This window comes from Lissotriton helveticus, chromosome 4_1, assembly GCF_964261635.1.
Source record: "Lissotriton helveticus chromosome 4_1, aLisHel1.1, whole genome shotgun sequence".
Classification (NCBI taxonomy): domain Eukaryota; kingdom Metazoa; phylum Chordata; class Amphibia; order Caudata; family Salamandridae; genus Lissotriton; species Lissotriton helveticus.
In genome coordinates this window covers 2,070,479,002-2,070,498,138 of record NC_136063.1, presented here as the reverse complement: position 1 = coordinate 2,070,498,138, position 19,137 = coordinate 2,070,479,002, and the positions used below count along the sequence as shown (strand labels likewise).

At 47.9% G+C, this 19,137-nt stretch overlaps 1 protein-coding gene across 3 annotated transcripts in view; it reads right to left on the bottom strand.

Moving 5' to 3' along the window:
• STAG2 (STAG2 cohesin complex component) overlaps positions 1-19,137 on the bottom strand; it is a 1,493,174-nt gene that overhangs the window by 966,611 nt on the left and 507,426 nt on the right. For all 3 annotated transcript variants that reach the window (XM_078688751.1, XM_078688750.1, XM_078688752.1), the window contains one exon: positions 17,885-18,036. In XM_078688751.1, coding sequence (XP_078544877.1) covers positions 17,885-18,036 — 152 coding nt within the window. The remainder of the gene's footprint in view (positions 1-17,884; positions 18,037-19,137) is intronic.

Below are 19,137 nucleotides of genomic sequence, written 5' to 3'. Positions count from 1 at the left end.
TGGAAATTGAATCTCTAAGGACTACATGTCCCGACGTGCATCTGTTTGAAAAAAACCCAAATGTGACTTACACGGGTGCAATTAATTAATCATGCACGCATTTAAGAGACTGTTGCAAGCGCCGAATGAGAATGCAGCCAGCCCCTGACGAGAGGCAGCACGGCCTCGAAACACGTAGGGCAAACAAATCATCATCGGAATGTCGAGGAGATGGGGGAGCTGAAGCGTGACTCCCGAAAAGCTCAGACCTTTGTTGAAAAAAGTATTTACACACCTGTCCCGGTGTGCGGGAGAGCACCATCGTGGTAAAGCGCGAGGCTGAAGGCTGGGACTACGCCCAACCTGGAAAGCACAGTGAAACCCAGCACCTACTAAAGGATGCCACCTCGAGATCAATGAAAATATGCTAAACATCGGCGCTTGGAGCCTACTATAGGTGGAAATTGAATCTCTAAGGACTACATGTCCCGACGTGCATCTGTTTGAAAAAACCCCAAATGTGACTTACACGGGTGCAATTAATTAATCATGCACGCATTTAAGAGACTGTTGCAAGCGCCGAATGAGAATGCAGCCAGCCCCTGACGAGAGGCAGGACGGCCTCGAAACGCGTAGGGCAAACAAATCATCATCGGAATGTCGAGGAGATGGGGGAGCTGAAGCGTGACTCCCGAAAAGCTCGGACCTTTGTTGAAAAAATTATTTACACACCTGTCCCGGTGTGCGGGAGAGCACCATCGTGGTAAAGCGCGAGGCTGAAGGCTGGGACTACGCCCAACCTGGAAAGCACAGTGAAGCCCAGCACCTACTAAAGGATGCCACCTCGAGATCAATGAAAATATGCTAAACATCGGCGCTTGGAGCCTACTATAGGTGGAAATTGAATCTCTAAGGACTACATGTCCCGACGTGCATCTGTTTGAAAAAACCCCAAATGTGACTTACACGGGTGCAATTAATTAATCATGCACGCATTTATGAGACTGTTGCAAGCGCCGAATGAGAATGCAGCCAGCCCCTGACGAGAGGCAGGACGGCCTCGAAACGCGTAGGGCAAACAAATCATCATCGGAATGTCGAGGAGATGGGGGAGCTGAAGCGTGACTCCCGAAAAGCTCGGACCTTTGTTGAAAAAAAAAAATATATATATATATAAATATATATATATATATATATAAAGGTACAGGGCACACTCGGTCAAAGCACATCAGCAATTCAGCAAAATGTGGGGGCAACCATGCAGAAAAAGGGTACTTTCTCACAGATATGCGTACGAGACAATACCAATGAGGGTAGAGTGGAATGCGCACCAAGGGGAACCTGAAGAAAAGTTTTGAACCAGAGCGCAGCAATACACGATAGAACCCGATGGTGGAAAAAACAATCTAACAATGGAGTTAATGCCCATGTGCAGGAAAGGAGGAGTCACCTTACCTTGTGACTGGAAAGACTTCCTTTGAAGAAAAACTTACAAACATCCAGAGCCACCACTAGACGGCAGGAGTATGCAAAGAATGTGACCTACAGCTCCCATGCCTCGAACATATTATTCAATTATAATATTTCTAGACCAAGTCAGGTCTGGTGCAGGTAAGTAAATTAATATGCTACTTACCAGTATGGATTAGTTACTTACCTGTAATCCTAGTTCTCTTCCAGATGTATACTCATCAAAGTCATAAGCACTGAATAGTCCCGCACACGTGCGGGACCCCGGAGCAATAGCCAATAATATGCATATATCTACAAGTATGTATGTATGTATGTATGTATATATATATATATATATATATATATATATATATATATATATATATATATATATATATATATATATATATATATATATATATATATATATATATATATATATTTACATATAAATACGCATAAAAAAACCATATATATATATATAGATAATATGCATGTACATATACATATGCAGCCCAATATACACCATACTAGGCTCAAAAACTGCCATTATTGCCTGTAAAATCTTTACATTTGCTAAATAAAAACATATAACTAACATTATATGACAATGCAAAGAAGAAAACACTGCCTTGGTTTTCTTTGAAACACACAACCTTTATTTTCAAAGGTAAAAACAGGCAGGATCATAGAGGCAGCTTTAGCCTAGATAGGCTGCATTGTAACAGAAAAATCTGGCGCCGTGCCTTTAAGACCTCTGTGAGCCTCCAGGCTCCCATCATGCACCACAGGTGACAGTTAGGTCAGTTCTTTTGGACGGCGTATAACAGTGTGATAAACTGCATGGGTAACATGTAAAATAGACAGCTCTGGTATTCGCCGGGGAGGCGGGTGGGTGTGCTTATGACTTTGATGAGTATACCCCTGGAAGAGAACTAGGATTACAGGTAAGTACCTAATCCTTCTCTTCCAGGGGATACTCATCAATAGTCATAAGCACTGAATAGAGTAGCAAGTCCATCCCATACCCTGCGGACGAATACCAGACTCTCTAAACGGTACACTAATATAGATATTACCCAAACAAATTCCTCAGGGATGCGTGACCAACTTGGGCATCCGCCTGAGCAACAGAATCAAGGCAGTAATGGCGGGCAAAGGTGTGAACCGAACGCCATGTAGCTGCCTTACAAATTTCATGAACAGAAACATTTTTAAGCATTGCTATAGTAGCCGCCTTTCCTCTAGTGGAGTGCGCTCTCGGTCCACCCGGGAGCTGTTTCCGTGCCAACTGATAACATAAAATACATGACACAATCCATCTAGAAATGGACCGATTAGAAGCAGACAAGCCCGTATTCAGAGGACCGTAGTACACAAACAGATGATCAGTCTTTCTAGCACTCTTAGTTTTATCAAGGTAAAACTTCAAAACTCTTTTCAAATCCAAAGAGTGTAGAGCTTTTTCAGCTGAAGAGCTCGGATTAGCAAAAAACGTAGGTAGTGTCACTGACTGATTAATGTGAAAATCCGAGACTACCTTAGGAAGGAATCTGGGATGAGTCCGAAGCACCACTCTATTCGCATAGAAAACGAGATCGGGTTCTGTAGCACAAAAGCCCTGAATCTCGCTCACCCTGCGTGCAGAAGTGATAGCTACAAGGAAGGACACCTTCCATGACAGATGGTGAAGGGAGGCCTTATGTATAGGTTCGAATGGAGGACCCATCAATTTAGACAAAACCACATTAAGCTCCCAAGGAGGAGAGGGAGCCCTCACGGGAGGATACACTTTCCTGAGACCCTCCAGAAAATCCTTCACAACTGGCATTTGAAAGAAAGACACCTGGGTAGGGGACTTTCGATATGCTGTTATTGCTGCCAGATGGACCTTAATAGAGGAATACTGTAAACCTGCTTTGGCCAAAGAAAGTAAGTATGGTAACAGTACCTGTTCCTGACCTCGAATCGGGTCATGACCTTCAGCAGCACACCACATGAAAAACTGCTTCCACTTGAAAGCATACGTCTTTCTTGTAGAAGCTCTCCTTGCCTCTCTTAAAATGTGCATACAGTCCTGCGAGAGGCCTAGATGTCCATACTGGACGAACTCAGGAACCATACTGCTAGCTTCAGGGACGGCAGGTTGGGATGGAACACCCTGCCGTTCTCTCTCGCCAGCAGATCTGGATAACAAGGAAGCCTCCTGTGCGGTACTTTGGATAGATGCAGGAGATCCGGGTACCACCATTGGCGAGGCCACTCCGGAGCCACTAGAATTATGTCTGTCTTCGACTTGTACAGTTTCTTGATCACCAAGGGAATGAGTGGAATCGGTGGAAAAGCGTAGAGTAATGTCTTGACCAGTCCATCCATAGAGCATTCCCCTTGGACCCTCGTTGTGGGTACCTGGACGCGAAGACGCGGCATTTTGCGTTGTCGGCGTCCGCGAATAGATCGATTTCTGGTGACCCCCAGGCCTGGAAGACATCTCTTATCACTTCGTCTTTTAACCGCATGCGTGCGGGCGGAATTCCGCCCGTACGCTGAGATTTCCGAAACCGCACTTTACGTGACGAGCTGGGCTCGTCATGAGCGTGCGAGGAGGCTACCTCATGACGAGCCCAGCTCGTCATCAGCATCGAAGGGGTTAAGACCCAGTCGTGTGCTTCTGCGAAGTGTCTGCTTAGGTCGTCTGCTTGGACGTTGAGGACACCGGGCAGATGGACAGCTGAAATTGTCATACCCCGAGCCAGAAGCCACTTCCAGATTGCCTGTGCTTCCAGCGATAGAGGTCTGGATCTCGTTCCGCCCTGCTTGTTCAGATAGTACATTGTTGTTGTATTGTCCGTCTGAACAAGCAGAGAGGATGACGTGAGCGCTGGAAAGAAAGCCTTGAGAGCTAGATGGACAGCTCTGAGTTCCAACATGTTTATGTGATACAGCTTTTCTTTCTCTGACCACACTCCTTGAACTTGAAGGGACCCCAGATGGGCGCCCCATCCCTGCAGGGACGCATCTGTCACCAACGATCGATTGGGCATGCCCTCTTGAAAAGGCACTCCCACTACCAGATGACTCCGCTGCATCCACCATCGAATGGAGATTCGCACTGACAGAGGTAGTGACAGTTTGTCTTCCCAACGGTTTGAAAACTGGGACCACTGATCCTCCAGAAACTGATGCAGAGGTCTCATGTGCAGCCTGGCGTTCGGGACGAGGAAAATGCAAGCCGCCATGGACCCTAGCAGAGACGAGATCTGTCTGGCCGTTGGTCGAGGAGTCTTTAGTAAGGTTTGACACTTGAGGAGAATGGAGGATAGTCTCTCCTCCGAAGGATACGCTTTTGCGTCCTTTGAATCCAGAAGTGCGCCTAGATAGTGTATCCTCTGTGTGGGATTGAGGATAGACTTTTTGAAGTTCACGTGCAGGCCCAGCCTCCGCAGCTGATGTATGCAGAACGTGAGATGTTGCTGAAGCAGACTCGGAGACGCACTCTTTAGCAGCCAATCGTCTAGATAGGGATAGACGAAAATATGTCTCTTCCTTAGGAAAGCCGCTACGACTGCCATGCCCTTTGAGAAGGTGCGAGGAGCTGACTTTAGCCCAAAGGGCAAGACTGCGAACTGGTAATAGCTGGTTTGTATGCATAACCTTAGAAATTTCCGATGCTTTGGGGCGATGGGGATGTGAAAGTAAGCATCCTGAAGATCTATGGAGCACATCCAGTCCTTTTGATGCAGAAGTGGAATTATTTGATGTAACGCCAGCATTCTGAACTTTTCTCGCCGAATAAACTGATTGAGGCGCCTGAGATCTAGTATGGGCCTGAACTCCTTGTTTGGACCTTTCTTTGGAACTAGAAAATATCGGGAGTAAATGCCTTGTCGACGGTGTGCCCTCGGGACCGCCTCAATGGCTTCCTTTAAGATTAATGTAGACACCTCCTGCTTCAAAAGATGAACTCGATGGAACACAGACTTTTGAGGAGGAATGGAAGGTGGGGGAGACTTGAATCTGATTGCATTTCTATTTTGCACAATATTCAGCACCCATTTGTCGTTTGTGATGTTTTTCCACTCGTCCAGGCAAAAACGAACACTTCCCCCCACCGGAGTGGGTAACGGGCTCAGGGGAAGCAAGCACTCACTGTTTCTGTTGCTGCTGCTTGTTTCCAGGAGCAGACTGCCTGGAAATGCCCCCTCTTCCTCTACCAGGACGACGCTGGGAGAACTGAGATCTTCCCTGATTCTGCTGTGACGACCATTGAGGGGTTTGAACCCTCTGCTGGTTCTGTCTTCGATCATAAGGACGGTATTTTTTCTTAAAGTTGTCCTTTCTCTTTTGAGACCAACAGCTCTCACCGTATCGAGCTCCATCTTCATTCGTGACATCTCATCGTCAGCATGAGACCCAAAGATCGATTTACCATTGAACGGCAGATTAAGAATTCGGTGTTGCGCTTCCGGTTTAAGACCCGTAACCCTTAGCCAAGCTGAACGTCTTGCACAGAGTCCATGAGCATAGCCATGTGTAGACAGGTCGGAAGCATCTGCAGCTGCGCTAATCACCTGGTTAGCCACTAGCCCAACTTCATGAAGGATTTCAAGAAAATCATGCTTGTCTTCTTTTGGAAGTTTTTCTGCAAACCGAGACGAGGAATCCCATAGTGCGCGGTCATAGCGACCCAGTAAAGCGGAGGCGCTGGCAACCTTCATGTAGGAAGCAGAAGTGGCACACATTTTCTTTCCTACTGAGTCCATAGCTTTGCTGTCTTTATCAGGAGGAACAGAGGATGATGCTGCTCCTGTCTGATTCTTACGAGCCGCTGAAACGATGACTGAATCAGGTTGTGGCTCAGACCTCAGAAATAAAGGATCATTGTCCGAGCCTTATATTTCTTTGCGATCCGCGAAGGAACCGCTCACAAAGACGCAGGAATTAAGAACTTGTGCTCCGCAAGTTCCAACAGACCTGGAACCAGAGGAAGTAAAGGCCTTGATGATAACTTCTGATGCAAAGTCTCGAAGATGACCGTTGTCTTGGCAGTAGAGACAGGCATGTCGATGTTAAGTTTCGCTGCACCACGACAGAGAACTTCATTAAAAGTAATCACGTCATCAATCGGTGAAATCCTACTCGGAGGAGTTGATGACAGCGTTGGCGAGTAATTCCTCTTTGAATTTGAAGACCTTGTCGAAGATCTAGCATCGCGTCTTCTAGAAGAGTGATGACGAGAAGACCTAGGAGAGGGTGAAGTTCGCCTTCTCTCCGATGGAGATTTTCTCGGAGGAGTACGCTCATGTTTTCTTGGAGAGTGTACCACCTGTACAAGAGGTGACCTTGATCTTGAAGCCAGTCTTACAGACACTGGAGACCTTGAACGAGACCTTGGAAGGTTCATTTTTCTTATCTTCCAGTCTCTGATCTCACCCAGCCATCGTGGCGAGATGTTAGCCCCTGTAGGTGAAGGTGCTCTTGAGGGCTCTGGAGAAATTTGTACAATCCGCAGCCCAGGGGAGGAAGAGGAACTCCCTGAAGACACCATAGAAACCTTAGACCGGTCTTTGGAAAACGTTCTAGGCCTCTTTGCTGCTGGAGACGTCGACGACAGCCTCCTCGACAGCGACCTCTTAGACGTCGATTTCCTAGACGCCGACCTCTTAGACGTCGATTTCCTAGACGCCGACCTCTTAGACGCCGACCTCTTAGACGCCGACCTCTTAGACGCCGACCTCTTAGACGCCGACCTCTTAGACGCCGACCTCTTAGACGCCGACCTCTTAGACGCCGACCTCTTAGACGCCGACCTCTTAGACGCCGACCTCTTAGACGCCGACCTCTTAGACGCCGACCTCTTAGACGCCGACCTCTTAGACGCCGACCTCTTAGACGCCGACCTCTTAGACGCCGACCTCTTAGACGCCGACCTCTTAGACGCCGACCTCTTAGACGCCGACCTCTTAGACGCCGACCTCTTAGACGCCGACCTCTTAGACGCCGACCTCTTAGACGCCGACCTCTTAGACGCCGACCTCTTAGACGCCGACCTCTTAGACGCCGACCTCTTAGACGCCGACCTCTTAGACGCCGACCTCTTAGACGCCGACCTCTTAGACGCCGACCTCTTAGACGCCGACCTCTTAGACGCCGACCTCTTAGACGCCGACCTCTTAGACGCCGACCTCTTAGACGCCGACCTCTTAGACGCCGACCTCTTAGACGCCGACCTCTTAGACGCCGACCTCTTAGACGCCGACCTCTTAGACGCCGACCTCTTAGACGCCGACCTCTTAGACGCCGACCTCTTAGACGCCGACCTCTTAGACGCCGACCTCTTAGACGCCGACCTCTTAGACGCCGACCTCTTAGACGCCGACCTCTTAGACGCCGACCTCTTAGACGCCGACCTCTTAGACGCCGACCTCTTAGACGCCGACCTCTTAGACGCCGACCTCTTAGACGACGATTGCCTCTTCGGCATCGACGTCAGGCGCCTCAACGGCGATGATTTTCTCAGCGTCGTGTGCCTCGACGTCGCATGACTTGGGCTCTTCGACGTCGAAACCTCTACTGCCCGGTTCGACGTCGACGTCATGGCACCTCTCGACGGCGACCTTGACTGATGTTTCGAGCCTCTCGACGGCGACCGTCGACGTCGATGAGACGACGTCGAGTCCCGCCCTCTTGCAGTCGCAGGCGAGCCAGACCGGGACCGCCTATGCTCATGTCGCTTCTCACCTTGCTTCGACGGCGAATTCTTCGACGGCGAGGGATGCTTCGACGTATGCCGCTACGGCGATTTCGATGCTGATTTTGAGCACACAGGTGCCTTGGAAGAAGATCTGTCCCTCGAAGTTGAAGGAGACCGATGTTTTCTCTTCTCCCCTCTGTCCTTGCGCTCTTTGTGCTGAGAAGAAGGCTTCCTGGAATGAAATTCTTCTCTTCCACTTACAGTTCCTCTGTCATGCTCTTCTCTCTCTCAAAGTCCTATTTGAAAGCTTGCTGCAGTGGTATCAAAGTTCTGGCTTGTGAGAAGATGGTAGACAAGCTACACAGACCGAATGAGGGTCTGTCTTAGCCATTTTTTTACCACAGGCCGGACACTTAACAAATAAGGCCGGCATTGTGACTGGAAAAATAGCCAAAAAACAGCAAAAAATTGATAGATTAGTCAGATAATGACTAAAGACGATGAGTAAAGACGAAAAAATTAGAGAAAAACCAGAAGAAAGTGAAAATATATCACCAACTGGCGAGCTCAATGCTCCAGGATCCTCACAAAAGGAGCCGGAAAAAAGAACTGACCTAACTGTCACCTGTGGTGCATGATGGGAGCCTGGAGGCTCACAGAGGTCTTAAAGGCACAGCGCCAGATTTTTCTGTTGTTACAATGCAGCCTATCTAGGCTAAAGCTGCCTCTATGATCCTGCCTGTTTTTACCTTTGAAAATAAAGGTTGTGTGTTTCAAAGAAAACCAAGGCAGTGTTTTCTTCTTTGCATTGTCATGTAATGTTAGTTATATGTTTTTATTTAGCAAATGTAAAGATTTTTCAGGCAATAATGGCAGTTTTTGAGCCTAGCATGGTGTATATTGGGCTGCATATGTATATGCATAATATATGTATATGCATAATATATATATATATATATATATATATGTAGATATATGCATATTACTGGCTATTGCGCCGGGGTCCCGCACGTGGGCGGGACTATTCAGTGCTTATGACTATTGATGAGTATCCCCTGGAAGAGAAGCATCTGTTCTTGGCATGTAGAGCTGCAGAGTCGTATACTGTGCATTAGATCGCCACCTGGTGTTGGGCTCGGATGATTGCAGGTTGTTGTCTTCTTGGAAGAAGTCTTTGTAGTCACGAGAGGCGACTCCTCCCTTGGACAATACTGCGCATGGTCATCGACTCCATCCTCAGATTGTTTTTCGCAATGATGGGAAATGATGGAGTTAGTAGAAGTAAAGATAAAAGAAAGGATGTCCATGCGTGTGCATCTAATTAAGATGATAGCTGGAACGGATACAAGCCCCAGGGAGGCGGGAGGGTGTATACGACTCTGCAGCTCTATGCCTAGATATCACACTTGGACATTTCCAAGAGAAAAGTTAAATAATTAAGTTTTTGTACAATTGCAGTTTTTCAAGGTTTCATACAAACCAACTCCACACTGAATGTGGATTATTATAATGCAGTCCTAAGGGAGAAAGGAATATGCTACTTACCAGTATGCATCTGTTCTTGGCATGTAGGGCTGCTGACATTTATATCTATGCATAGATCGCCGCCTAGTGTTGGGTCCGGATGATTGCACAATGTTATCCTGGAAGAGTTCGAAGTATCACGAGATAGGTGGCTCCTCCCCTGGACTACAGTGCGCATGGGCATCCTCTCCATGCTCAGATTGTTTTTCGCCATTGTGGCAGAGATGGAGTTTGATACAGTAAGTGATGACCATGCTTGAGAATAATTGTGAGTGCTACAGCTGCGACAGGCACCGGGGAGGAGGGCGGGCGATATAAATGTCAGCAGCCCTACATGCCAAGAACAGATGCATACTGGTAAGTAGCATATTCCGTTCGAGGCATGTGGGCTGCTGAATTTATATCTATGCATAGAATAAATAGTACTACCCTCCTTAGCGGCGGTTGCCCGTGCCAGCTGCAGCAGTCTGAAAAAGAGTTCTGAGAACAGCCTGACCTACAGCAGCTTGCTGTTTGGAGTGTACATCCACGCAGTAGTGTTTGGTGTATGTGTGTATGGTGGTCCATGTGGCTGCTCTACATATATCCTCTAGAGGAATGTTACCTAGGAAAGCCATGGATGCCCCTAACTTGCGTTTGGAATGCGCTCTTGGGGGAACTGTTAATGTGCGTTTAGCCTTTTGATAACAGATCTGGATGCACTTAACAATCCATCTGGCTATACCAGATTTTGAAATTGGGTTGCCTTTGTGCTGTGGAGAGAAGGCAACAAACAGTTGCTTAGTTTTCCTGAAATCTTTAGTTCTGTCTATGTAATACAGGAGAGCCCTTTTAACATATAGTGTGTGTAGTGCTCTGTCTGCCACTGAATCAGGATTTGGGAAGAATACTGGCAGCTCAGTAGTTTGGTTAATGTGGAACTGTGACACTACCTTAGGCATAAATTTAGGGTTGGTACACAGCACCACCCTATTTGCATGAATCTGGATGAAAGGCTCCTGAATAGTGAGGGCCTGCAGCTCACTAACCCGTCTTAGCGATGTGATCGCTACCAGAAAGGCCACTTTCCATGTTAGAAATTGTATCTCACAAGAGTGAAGGGGTTCAAATGGTGGACCCATGAGTCTGGTGAGAACTATGTTTAGATTCCAGACAGGCGAAGGCGGGTGTCGCGGAGGAATTACCCTTTTGAGTCCCTCCATAAAAGCTTAAATGGCGGGCACTTTGAAAAGGGAAAGGTGCTATCTGTTTTGAAGATAAGCGGCCAGCGCATCTAAATGTATCCTGATGGAACTATATGCCAGAGTGCATCTGTATAGGTGCAATAAATAACATATGAGGTTTTGCGTTGATGCATCTAGCGGATTTATGTTATTATTGGAACAATAGATAAAACGCTTCCATTTTGCCGCTTAGCACGCCCTGGTCGTAGGCCGCCTAGCCTCCTTGATGATGGCCATACAGTCAGGGGGCAGGTCCAGGTAGCCAAACTGTATGACCTCAGGAGCCATATTGCAAGGCTCAACTGTTGTGGATCTGGGTGCTGAATGTCTCCATGGCTGTGAGTGAGGAGACTGGGTGTGAGTCTTAGTCGCTGGTGGGGCACCACTGAAAGTTCTAGGAACGTGGTGTACCATGCTTGCCTTGCCCACGTTGGAGCAACTAGGATGAGGGTCATGGAGTGCTGCCCCAGTTTGCGCGCTACCAGCGGTATGAGCGGTGCTGGTGGAAAAGCGTACGCAAATCTGTTCGACCAGTTCATCCATATCGCATTGCCCTGAGACTGCGGGTGTGGAACCTGGCGGCGAAGGTGTGGCATTTTGCGTTTTTATGTGTGGCGAATAGGTCTATCTCTGGATGACTCCACTGCTGGAAATACGGTTGTAGCACTGAGGGATGCATCTCCTACTCGTGCATCTGATGGCTGTGTCTGCTGAGCAGGTCCGCCATCTGGTTGTCCTTGCCTGGGAGGTGTTCCGCCATGAGGAACATGTTCCTTTGAATGGCCCACTTCCACATGCACTGTGCTAGGTGTGACAATTGTGGAGAGTGTGTCCCTCCCTGTTTCTGGATGTAATACATTGCAGTCATGTTGTCCGTCCGGATCAGCACGACTTTGTTGCATAAATGCAACTTGAATGCCTTCATTGCCATGAAGATTGCCGTCAGTTCTAGTAGGTTGTTGTGCATCTTTCGCTGCTGTGTTGTCCATAGTCCCTGCACGGTGTAATCGAGGACATGCGCTCCCCAGCCCTGGAGAGATGCGTCCGCAGTCAGCACTATCTGTGGTAGAGGCTCTTGGAAAGGTCGTCCCCTGCAAAGGTTTTGTGTGTTCCACCAATGCAGAGAGCTGTATGCACGACCGGTCACCAACACTAGGTCTTTCAACTGTCCCTGAGCCTGGTTCCACTGTTGTGCCAAGCACTCCTGAAGCGGACGCATGTGCAGCCTCGCGTGTGGGACTATAAGGATACAGGAGGCCATCATGCCTATTAGTTGCATGAACACTTGCGCTGGGAGTGAGTGTTGAGGCCTGAATTTTTGAATGAGCACCTGCATGCTGTTGACTCTTGCTGAGTTTGGCCGTGCAGTTGCTGTCTGAGTGTTTATTTCCGTGCCTAAGTACTGTTGGACAGGTGCGGGTTGTAGATGGGGTTTTTGGTAATTTTAGGGAAAATCCTAGACTGTGTAGGAGGTGATAACTTCTTGCTGCAATAAGTGCATGCGCTCTGCGGACATAGGACGGCGCCTTGGGGGTATGTTGGGTGGAGTGGAGTGGAGGTTAGTTCTAGACAATAACCGTGTTGTATAAGTTGTCTCACCCACCTGTCCGTGGTAATGCCTTCCCAGACTGGCAGGAACTGTTGAAGTCTTCCCCCGACCGGTGTTATATGGTCTGGGGGCAGTGACAAGACGTCACTGTTTATTAGTGGCGGAGGATCTGGCATTGTTATTTCCTCGTCCTCTGCCTTTGGTACTGTTCCCACGGTATCCACCTCTATTGTTTTTGTTATAGGTGGTTGTGTGCTTCCTTTGTTGTATTGTGTTTGCTGCGACGTTTGTCCTCTAGACGCTCCCCTGTTACCGGAGCGACGAAAGGAACCGCCCCTGAACTGTTGTGACTGTAGAGCTCCCATGGACTTGGCAGTTTCAGTGTCTTTTTTAATTTTCTCTAGGGTGGTGTCTACCTCAGGACCAAATAGAAAGTCAGGGTTAACTGGCTGATTAAGCAGAGTTGTTTGGATCTCTGACTTGAAATCAGAGATGCGGAGCCAGGCATGCCTCCTGAGCATTACACTAGTGTTGATGGCCCTAGCCTCTGTGTCAGCTGCATCTAACGCACATTTAATAGATGCGTTTGAGATTAACTTCCCCTCTTGTATGAGCATTTCTGCCCCCTCCTTATAAGCATCAGGCAGGTGTTGCAGTAGCTGCTCTAACGTGTCGTAGTGAGCCCTATCATATCTTGCTAATAGGGCCTGTGTATTTGAGATTCTCCAAATATTAGCCGCTTGAGCTGCCACACGTTTGCCAGAAGCTTCCAAGATCTTGGATTCTTTGTCCGGAGGAGGAGCATCACCACTTGTCTGAGAGTTTGCTCTCTTACGAGCATTAGCCACCACCAAGGAGTCCAACGGGAGCTGGCCCTTGATATACGTAGGGTCCACAGGTGCAGGTCGGTACTTCCTCTCAATCCTGGGGTTTATCACCCTTGCCTTAGTTGGCTCTTTAAAAATGTCACCAGCATGTTTGAGCACACCTTTGAGCATAGGCAAAGTTTTTACAGATCTTTCTGAGGTTGAGAAGGTAGCAAACAGAAAGTCTTCCTCCACTGGGTCAGCGTGCATGTCCACATCATGGTTAAGGGCTGCCCTCTCAATTAACGCGTTAAACGCAGCAGTATCCTCAGTAGGCGATGTCTTGACCGCATAGGACTGAGTGTCAGGGGTGGTGTGTGGTTCATCAGGGTCAACAGGGTCAGTCCATGGTTGGGACTCCTCCTGGCTTGTGTCAATGGGATAATTAAACTGGTCCTCATTGTACCCTTCCTCCACATCCTCAGCGGCAGGTGTGGGAGAATAGGTATAGTCTTGTCCATAGGATTGTATGGGTTCAAAGAGAGTAGGTGAGGTGGCAGAGTCTCTCTTTCTCTTGAGTGGTATCTTGGACTCCATAGGATGTTCAGGAATGATTTTCCTTTTATAAATGGTGAGTCGCCCCGATTTGGAGTCGATGAATAGTTTCGACTGGTTATCATAGGACGGTGCCTGGAACAGAACGTCCTCCTGCATGGGATGAGCATGTGCGGCTCCCGACGTCGACTTGGATGCGTCGGTGCTCTTAGGGAGCTGGACCGTCTTAGGTCGCGCTGTTGGGGGCAGTCCATATTTTATTGGCGCTGGAGACGGACTGATGTGCTTCGAGATAGGCGTCGTTTTCGATCCGACCGACTGTTCAGCCTGTTGCTTGTGGCTATGCGTCGACTCGAGCTGGTGTGGCGCAGCAGGTACGCCCTTTTGCTTTAACTTGCTCTGTTCCTTTGTTTTTGACTCGAAGGCCTTCAGCATTAGCGGCTTCCGAGGCTTCGGATCGAGGCTTTTCTGGGTCTCGCGGCCTTTGGAAGAGTCGCCATCTTTGGACCCCGACGTCGACGTGAGCGTGACGTGCTTAACAGTAGACACGGGCTTCGGCGCCCCGATCTTCGGGTCGACACCCCCTTACGACCCGAGGGGTCAAACACACGTTTTGACTTGGAATGTTCCGAAGTCGTAGAGCCGATGACTGTTTTCACCAGTTTCGGTTTCGATTTTGTGTCCTTAAGTTTTGGTTTCGATTTTTCCACTGATTGTGGCCGATCGACCGATGGCTCTTTGGAAACGTTCTTAGCCTGGCTTGGAAGCGGGGCTGTAGAACGCGGATTAAGATCTTGGCTAAGGCCTTCCGGCGATGCCTCGACCTGAGCCGTGGAGGTTTTTTTACTGGGCCCCGCTACTGCGGTTGGGCCCTGCTCATCACCTGAGTCGTCATCGACGGCTCCGATGGGTTGTGCGTCGTCTCATACCTCGACGATGTCTTCATCAAGGACGTAGGAGTCTTCTTCGTCCTCATCGTGGTTGGATTCTCGCTCCGACGCGGGATCCGACTTTAGATCAGGATCCTCTTCGTCGACACGCTCTTCGTCGTCAGCTCCGAATATGTTTTCTGGATCGGGCGGCGACTCCCGCGCCGACTGTCGTGCAGCGCGTCGAAGGCGAAGAGTTTTCTTCGATCTGAATCGAGAACAGGCCATGCAGCTGGCCTCGTCGTGGTCCGGTGAGAGACATTTATTGCATACCGGGTGCACATCGATGTGAGGGTATTTTGAGTTGCAAACAGGGAATAGTTTGAACGGGCTCCGTTCCATCGTCGATGGGGCCTTTGGTGTCGAAAGGCAAGCGGCCGTCGACGTTCGTCTCGAAGAACTGGAACAAATACAAGGCACCGAACGAAGACAATACCGACGCCCCGAAGGCCTTTTGGCCTTGAGAAAAGTTTTTATATATAATCCGAACGTGAGTTAAGAAAGTACATCCGAACCCAATGGCGGAAGAAAACAATCTGAGCATGGAGAGGATGCTCATGCGCACTGTAGTCCAGGGGAGGAGCCACCTATCTTGTGATACTTCGAAGACTCTTCCAGGACAACAATGTGCAATCATCCGGACCCAACACTAGGCGGCGATCTATGCATAGATATAAATTCAGCAGCCCACATGCCTTGAACACATTGCTCTCGATTTATGGTAACTACTTTGTTTTGGGAGTTGGTTTCACCAGGGTCGAGGATGCGCTCTCAAAGCACCCTCAGCGGCACTAGGGCGGCTGGGTGCAGAGTGCTGAGGCCCAATGTTTCCCAGTGGGGAATAGCTGCTCACGAGAAAGCCACAGGGTTGTGGGAGCAAAGCTCCTGGAGATAGGCTCAGGACAAAGGGAGATCTGAGTCAGCACCCAAAATATACCCACAGGGGTGGCTGGGTGCAAGGTGCTGTTTTGGCATCAGGTGCCTTGCGGATTTCAATGAGGTTTCTCTGGTTGCAACAAAGACTGCAGGCTCAGGACGAAGATCTTCTGGAGGTGACCGCCGGTTGGAGAGGTAGTTGGGATGCCTGGGGATGCTTAGACACCATTGGCTGGGCCACCCAAGGCCGTGGGACATTGGGTGCAGGGGTGTCTTTAATCGTTGGATTTTAATTACCAGCGCCGGTCGCAGTTGGGGGGGATCCTCCAGAAAGAGGCTGCAGGCTTCGCTGGGAGATTCTAGGCAGGTCAGAGATCACCAGATCTCAGGTCAGGATGGCCGTGGAGAACTCTGTGGTGTTGGACCGCTTGGGCCGAGTGCGTCAGGTTCACAGTGGTGCAGATTAGTGGTTTTGGCTGGGGCCGGAGTCTGTGGTTGAGCAAATCCAGTGCTCACAGGAGACAAAGTCTTTGACTTGGAAGGCAGGGCAGGTTCTTCTGGTTCTTGAGGCTACTGGCTGCACGACACACCGAGATTTCACAGGAGCAGGTTTGAGGTGGGGACAGGACGGTAGGGCTCAAGTCCCTAGGCGTCATCTTCTTAGTTTCATCACAACTTCTTCGGTCCTTCTCTTCTTCTTGTCGATTCTTGTCTTTGTTCTGCACCCAAACCCGCAGCCTGCAATGGCAGTGTGTGTGTGTAAAGGTACAGTGCCTCCAAGGGTGGCACAATAAGTGCTGCAGCTCTTAGAGGTCTTCCCTGGCCACAGTGCCCTTGGTCCCTATGATACTATTTACAAGGGACTGACCCATGGCCAAAGAGTGACAATTGGATTTTGGTTTAATGTAGTTTTGGTACTGTGGAGTTTGTAATCACAAACTCCCAGCACCATATACTCTTAATGGCATTACTGCACTTACAATGTCCAAGAATTGGCTCAGACACTGTATGGGTACAGGGCTCATACACCTGTACCCTCACCACTGGTATAGTGCAGCCAGCTAGAGGGGTGGCGGATCTATGACAGGGCAGTGAGTTGTAAGCATGGCACAAAGGGATCTGTGCCATATCGACTCTTCACTTTGTTCTGCACCAGAACACGCAGCCTGCAAAGGCAGGGTGTGAGTGTAAAGGTACAAGGCCTCTAAGGGTGGCACAATAGGTGCTGCAGCCCTTCCCTGGTCATGGTGCCCTGGGCACCTGTGGTACCATTTACCAGAGACTGACCTGTGGCCAGAGAGTGCCAATTGGATTTGGTCTTCAATGCAGTTTTAAGGAAAGAACATAGGCCCTGGGTACCAGATTGGCAGGAGCCCAGGGGCACACTCATTCAAAGTAAATCAGCAGTTCAGCAAAAAGTGGGGGCAACCATGCAGGAAGAGTGCACTTTCTCACACATATGGATTTAGGTACGGGCCTGAGTAATCACTGCAGTTTGCGTACAAATTTAATTTTAGCAACTGTGGTTTGCTGCAGTGTTTCCGCCAGATACCTGCTCCATAGTTGGCAGCTGAAACACATCTGGCCTTGTATATATTGAGCAGTACGCTCATGGGAGAAGATCCTAGCTTTTTAGCAAACTTGTAAATAGCGGACACATTTTGTTCAAATTGGGTGCATCTAGCCTGGGCAAGATGTTTCCAGTTACATTCACTGTCAAAGGGTAGCCCCAAATATGTAAAAGTATTCACAGTCTTCACTCTAGTGCCTTTAATATAGAAAGGTCTTGTATTCTACTTAGGGCAGCCGCAGATCATAGGAAAATACTTTGTTTATTGGTTTTCAGCCCTAGGGATCCCATAAACACCATGAACCCCCTCTAAACAGCCTCAGGAGACACACATCTGTTCTACACAAGGACACTTATTTAATATGTTGTCCTTATAGGCGGACATAAAAAAAAAAGATGAACCAGAGAGTATAATCATAATGTAACCGGACTAAGTGTGAAGAGTTAGCTGATAAATACCAAATGTTTCATTTAGAGTCCTTTCCACTTTTCTTTCATGTCCCTTTACTCATTTTCTCTACCTTCTTTCCAGCTCATCAACAATTTTTCTTCTGCAGCCATTCGGCAATTATTCAATTTGAACACAACACTGAATGCATGCACGTACATTTCTTCTAGCAGTTGATACCTTTAAATTCCACTTTTGAAACAAGTTTTACACAGGAAAATTCAGACAGCAGGAATCTTAAAAATAATTCAAACAAAGTAGTGTAAGTAAAGCTCTTACCTCTTTTCTTTTTTGTAGTAGCAACTCAAGCCTATCGTTTGCTCGTTTTCCAATTGTTTTGTTTCGTTCAGTTTCATATTGCCGCTGTGTATTGTCCATGTTAATACTAAGATTTAGGGCTACGTTAACCAAGGCGGTCATTAATTTCATAGCTATGCAAAATAAAACAGGAATTAAAGAAAAAAGTAACTGTAATCAACTTTAATCAGACAACACAAAAAGTGTATTTTTTTTATCTTGAATTAATTTCTTGACATTGACAATACTTACCTATAACAGAGTTTGCAATCTTATAGATTCACATGTGCTCTCCTGCCTTAATGAGTTTTTGTCTGAAGAATGCTTTCATTTTATTGTGCATTGTAGGACTCAAGCGCGCACCCAGAAAAATCACAATTCAGCAGCACCCCAAAAAGACCTTAGATAAGATATCCCCAAATCACTGTAAATGAATAAAAAAGGCATTTCTAAAAAATATCCTTTTGATCCCTACATCTGGCAAGGTGGATGGGAGTATTTCAAACTTCAAAATACGAAATACGAACTGAGCATTTCAGGTGTTTACTGCATTAGCAAATGTGTATAACGAATACACCAAAAACTAAGGGCACAACTGTACAGAGTTGCTCATAAATAATGAGCACCTTCTTTGTGTAAGAAGCCACTAACAGATTTGAACATAAATTCAACTAAATATACGTAGATCACCCACTTCAGGACGTCACATCAGGTACATAACGGATGTTGGATTTGACTAATCCGCTAACGAACCTATTGTCAATGAAGCAACACATTGGATCCTCACCCAGTCTGAAGCCAAAAAGTGGTCAGATTTGGACTAACAGTGCCGCCTTATAAATACACTTGGATAACATACCATCTACATGCAACCCAGTTCATCTAGGCTGAGGACCACGAACATGAACTAGGGCAATCTCATTATCACTGCAATTTGTCAATTATCTCGTGTGTGAAGCTGGCACTGTATATACTATAGTGTTGCCGGTTACCATGCCGCTCTACGGAGTCTTTCGTTGGAGAGTACAAGTCGGGTCCGTGAGAAAGTGCCATCTTTCTTGCATTGGTATGCCCCCACTTTTTGCTGAACTGCTGATGTGCTTTGACTGAGTGTGCCCTGGGCTCCTGCCAACCAGGTGCCCAGGGACTGTGTTCCTTCCCTAAAAAACTGTGTTGAAACTAAAACCCCAATGGCATCTCTAGCCACCTATCAGCACCTAGTAAATGGTACCCTA